At 39.7% G+C, this 5304-nt stretch overlaps 1 protein-coding gene across 1 annotated transcript; it reads right to left on the reverse strand.

Annotated features, from left to right (window-relative positions):
• Nucleotides 1-2555: 2555 nt before the first annotated feature.
• Nucleotides 2556-4463, reverse strand: LOC139452239 (uncharacterized). Its single transcript, XM_071233639.1, has 3 exons — nucleotides 4445-4463; nucleotides 3044-3102; nucleotides 2556-2789 (listed from the first exon to the last, which is right to left on the reverse strand). The coding sequence occupies exons 1-3, from the start codon at nucleotides 4461-4463 to the stop codon at nucleotides 2556-2558; spliced, it is 312 nt and encodes a 103-aa protein (XP_071089740.1).
• Nucleotides 4464-5304: the final 841 nt, after the last annotated feature.

The following is a 5304-nucleotide window of genomic DNA, read 5'->3' on the forward strand; positions in this document are numbered from 1 at the left end:
TAGCAACAGAGGTTAAACGCAACAAGCAGTATTTCACAGCGCAGCGATAAGAACCGCTTGAGATATTCGCCACCATTTGTCTTGAAGACTACCAAAGATCGCACAACATGGCATTTGCTGTTCTCGGCTCTGCTCCAGTCGTATTATACGAGCACGTGGGGACACGCCCAGTCTATTGTCTCGTCCTCCTATTGTTTATAACCTGACTTCCTCTCCCCTCCCCCCATTACCATCACCCCTCCCCTACCGACCTCCCCCTACCCACAGGAGGGACTACAGCTGCCTACCATGAAGTGATGAAGTTTACAGTGGATAGATTGATTCTACTCATTTTCGAACACATGAATATACCCTGCAAGATGAATATGTGCATGTGTACAACAGCTTACTACATCGACATTGAATATGTAAAATTCCTCTGGTGTTATATGAACTAGGATAAAACAGGAACACCTCCTTTTGAAAATAAATACACTAATAACATGTATATAATCTTCCTTTTAAGAACTGCCAAGAACTGAGATATCTGCAGTAGCCAAATATGGGTTAAATTATTATAAATATTACACTTTCCCATAATCTCTATGAATAAAATATTTGTTGTAGGGAGGGTGGTCGTGTGTGTGTGTGTGTGTGTGTGTGTGTGTGTGTGTGGCGGGGTCAGGGGTCGAAATCCTAAACAGTGAGCGGCATATGCAGCATGCTAAGCTACACGGCTGGCTGTTAGCGGAGTAGGTGGGACAATTATGCTATATATTCAGGTACGTTCAATTAAATATATCTGAAAGAAATACGTGGATGATTCTGTTATATTTAAAGCATTTGTGTAACAATCTTGAGTCTAATGAACACGTGTTTAGTGTTCTTGATACATTCATTATGTGTTTGATCGTATTAATGAGGGTTCGTGGGTGTCAAACTCCAGAAAACATGTGGTTTCTTTGAAGCAGACTGAAACATTATGGCACCCGTTAGTTGGTTGGCAGTTATCTCTCTGTTTGATATCATGCGTCTCCCTGGCGCAGTCAGTCAGTGAATGCTGTTTTACGCTGAGTTGAAATGGGGTTTAACGTCGCGTTCAAGATTATTGACCTTATTTATAGTGACATAAGCGTGCGTGTGTGCGTGTGTACTGGTCCGGACTAAAGCAGATTTTCTCGTGCTAGCCCACTGACATACCATGCCGCAGCTTAACATGAATACCCCCACTCAAACACAGTATACTGACTCCGAAATGACCTGTCCTTGATTTAGCCCCTTAAAGCCGAGCACCAGACAGGGCAACAACAAGTACCACTTTTTAACGTCTTTTGCAGCCACACAAACACGTGTATACACACGAACATGCACGTCACTATCTAAGTGCAGTTATCAAAGTCAATTTCACTATTACCTTAAGTGCAATATCATAGCATTGTAGATTTATTTGTGTTTTCTAAAAACTAGTGCGCCTGTCTTGCCGCACAATACACAATCTTGGTGACAGCTTCAAAGAAGTTGCATAGAAAGGGTGCCCTTGCAAAAGTAAACTTGAGAATTCTAAACTAAATGTAATAAAGTAGCAGTGAAGAGCAATCTGCTTATTTCAAAAACGAGGAATCACCCAAATTATAAGGTTATTTGTTAAGACTTGCTGATGTGCATTTCATGACACACAAAACTGAAAATGAAATTCTTTCCATTTCAGAATCCAATATGTAGGGTATAGTTTGCATCTTAGCTGATGTGAAGTGGGAAATACTTTAGAAACTTCTAGAAATATCTTAAAAAAGTAATCACACATAAGTGCAGTTTTATTATGAATGTTCACGGTTGGCACCTTGGTGACTGTGGCATTCCAGGTTAGAATTGGGTCAGTGTCTTGGATGGCAGTGTGTCTTCGTACCCTGACAACAATCAGTGGTTTGTAGCTGGAATACTGCTGATTATGACATGAAACAACATCCAGTAGCCCTCAAATCCTGCCAATGGTTGGGCTGTGTCGGGCATGGTATGCCCGCCCCACTGCATGTAAAGATAACCTCTTGTGTGACATGTTCTTTGCGCTAACAATGCAGGTCTTGACATCGCTCGTTTACCTGCAGACGTTTACCACTTTGGTGAAACCCACAAGCACAGGGGTATAGGGGGCTGACAAACCAAGGAGATGGTAGTAACAACGCAACTAAACAAGAACCGATGAGGTGGAAAAAACAAAACAACAATAAATATTGAATCATAATGATTTAATTAAGTCCAAACTTCAAAGTGTAACGCCAAAAGTGTCCGAAAGCTCCAAAAATACAAATTTCATATTTCATCTTTTCACAAGTCATCCAAAATGCCCCAGTTCTCTTAAAAGACCCCAAAACCCAAAGAAGATTTAGTACTTTAAAACGTATTTATTCAAGGTCAAAACATAACAAAATGGTCCTACATGACCGAAATGTCCCAAAAATAACAAATGTCCGAAAGGTCCAAAATGTAAAGAGCACTATATCATTTATTATTTAAAAGTATTCTAAAGGTCCAAGGTATTTATTAACACAAGTTCCAAGAGGTAGCAAGATGTCACTCTAAGCGTCCATCTTGACACCGAACACTCTCCTCAAGAATCCAGACACACGTGACAGGAAGACTCGAACTGGGGACTGGGTCGGGGTGTCGTCATCTTCCAGGTTGATATCGACGAAGTGAGGGGCATCACGGAGGACGGAGGCAGAGAGAGGGGCGGGGTCGGGGATAGAGGTGGAAGGGACGGGAAGTTCTGACAGGGGTTCAAGGATGGTCATGTACCTCCCAGTAGGACGCTGACAGGGAGGGAGAGAAGGACATGTAGAGAGAGACAGAAGATAGGAGTACAGAAAGAAGAGGGTAGTTGATGGAAATGGATCAATTAGGGGATAATGATGATGTTATAAGAACGTTAGTGATAATGATACGTGGTTAATAATGCTCATGAATATAACTTTCCAAATCCACAGTATACGTTTTGGTATCACGTGTTAGTAATTAACTAATTGATTACAATAACAGTAAATTACTGATTCCCTAAGACACCCACTTGGCGAGGAGGGGCCCAGATGTCAAAGTTCAAAGGGAACCTGATCACGAGGTCAAGAGCTGTCAGAAAAGAAGGAATGGGTGTGTGAGAAGGGAATAAACAAGACAGGATCAACCATACAGCATAGAAACCAATTTTAGAATATTTGAAAGTGATCCCCATGACCCATTGTCGTCGGAGTCAATTAATATATATTCAAAAGTAAATGGTGATCACATGATTAGTTTAAACATGTTAAATGTTAACACACAATTAAAAAAATAATTGATCACCTTTGGTACGAAAAAGCAACTGGTAGATAAGATACAAATGTTGCCTAAATAGGTAAGTATGATAATGTTTATAAAATAGCTACAGAATTATTACGATATACATACAGGATTGTCACTAACTGTAAACCCCTAAATGTGTGTGTATTTCACGTTCGGCATTGAAAGTTTTCCTTGGGTATAATCATATATTTTTACTCCCATGGATATTTTGAACCTTTGAGTATTTATATATTATGATATGGGCTTCAATTATTCTGCTTACAATTCTGTTTCATTTGACTACAAATGTGCATGTATTCAGGTGTTGCCCCAAATATGTTACCGGTAGCAGCAGTTAACTGTATTCTTGTCTTGTCTGGAAATTAACCCACGTGAGCTAATCGGATAGAATATACTTGTACTTTGCCTGACCGTTGTATTGTACATACACTGTTTGGAGGTCCATTATTACTTTGCAACTGATCAGTTAATTGCCTGGTAATTGAGGTGTGCAGATGGTCTATATTATTAATCCCATTCTCCCCAGCCTGACCATGGCTATCAAGGGAAGTTATCAAAGGGAAGGACCGGCAAAGCACGTGTCCTTTTAAATCTGCCAGTAATCAAGGACCGTTGGACCTTGTATTCCTCCTGTAGCTTGTGCAAAGAATTTGACCCGAAAAAAAAACTACCAGCCTTAGGATTTAAATCTTATCATAAAACTAACAAGTAGCCTCGATTTTGATGGAGAGATAAATGAAATAAAACGTTAACAATTTCATCTGTTGTTTGTTAACATAATAAAAGGATCGAATGGCCTCAAATTCCGTGAAATATTTTTTTTTATAAACGACAAATTGTCATATTTGAAATCAGTATGTTAGGCCTACTTGATATTGACATTTTCAGAATAAGAAAAATATAAATCTGATATATGACAGACTGAGATGTGGACGTCTTGTAATCAATAACTGAAAGAATGTAATCTTATATAATGGTCAATGGTTGAACTTGGTGGCAGTAGTGTATGTTCTTGAAATGTCTTCTGTTCGACAGATTTAGATTCCGGCTTACTTCAAATTTAATTAAGAAAATGAGCCTGAAAAGAAAGAAAAACACCAAAAGGACTAATTCAGAAATAAAGGAGTACCTTGGGTGTATGAGCTCATGGTTTTCACAAGCGGAGATTAGCTAAATACGAAGCAACCAGCAGGAAACAAGCAGCAATATGATAGTATTGTTACAGCACATCAATGGCGGTATCAACAGTGAAACTGTCGTCAAGGCGACGTCATATATCTCGCGAGACTGTCATAGCACCACGTGACGTGAACAACTTGACTGGTTCCCTTCCTGCTCCACGCGGATGTATGGCTAAACAGGGTCCTGTTCCACAAAGCCATCTCAGCATTACGACTATCGTAAGCCTATGTTAAAGTATGCGAGTTACGATCATCCTATTAGCGCTACGATCGATTGTGGAACGGGGCCCTGGATCACGGCCATGTTTCAAGTCTAATGTTGAGTTGTCGCCTCGTTCAAAAATAAGTGACTTGCTCACAGTGGATGCATATCAAACGAAGCAATGCCCATATTGACTGCTTAGTACTGTACTAGACGAGCTTACCTGAAGGGTCGAACACGGATATCTTACAGATAAAAGTTGTGTGTTTCAACATAGCCACCCCCACGCCAAATATCAAATATATATCATGACACAGTATTAAAAGAATGCAGTGAGCAGTTGTGCGGCATAGTTCAAAAGATTTCCTTCACGTTCCTCTAGTATGGAAAACATTCTAACATAGTACCTGTTTCCAAAAACAAAAAACCAACTGTACTCAATGACTAGGAGCCAATGACTATCGCCTTCAATAATCCCTTGAACATTATTGTTATTATTTGTTATTGTTATTAAGTTCAGTATATCCTTTGCAACTTGCATATAGAGAAAAGGCCCAACAAATGTGTCGATGATGCTTCACAAAAACTATAAAGTTATATAGCCCC

The sequence above is a fragment of the Haliotis cracherodii genome, unplaced genomic scaffold, assembly GCF_022045235.1.
Source record: "Haliotis cracherodii isolate W230 unplaced genomic scaffold, xgHalCrac1.p SCAF_9, whole genome shotgun sequence".
NCBI lineage: Eukaryota > Metazoa > Mollusca > Gastropoda > Lepetellida > Haliotidae > Haliotis > Haliotis cracherodii.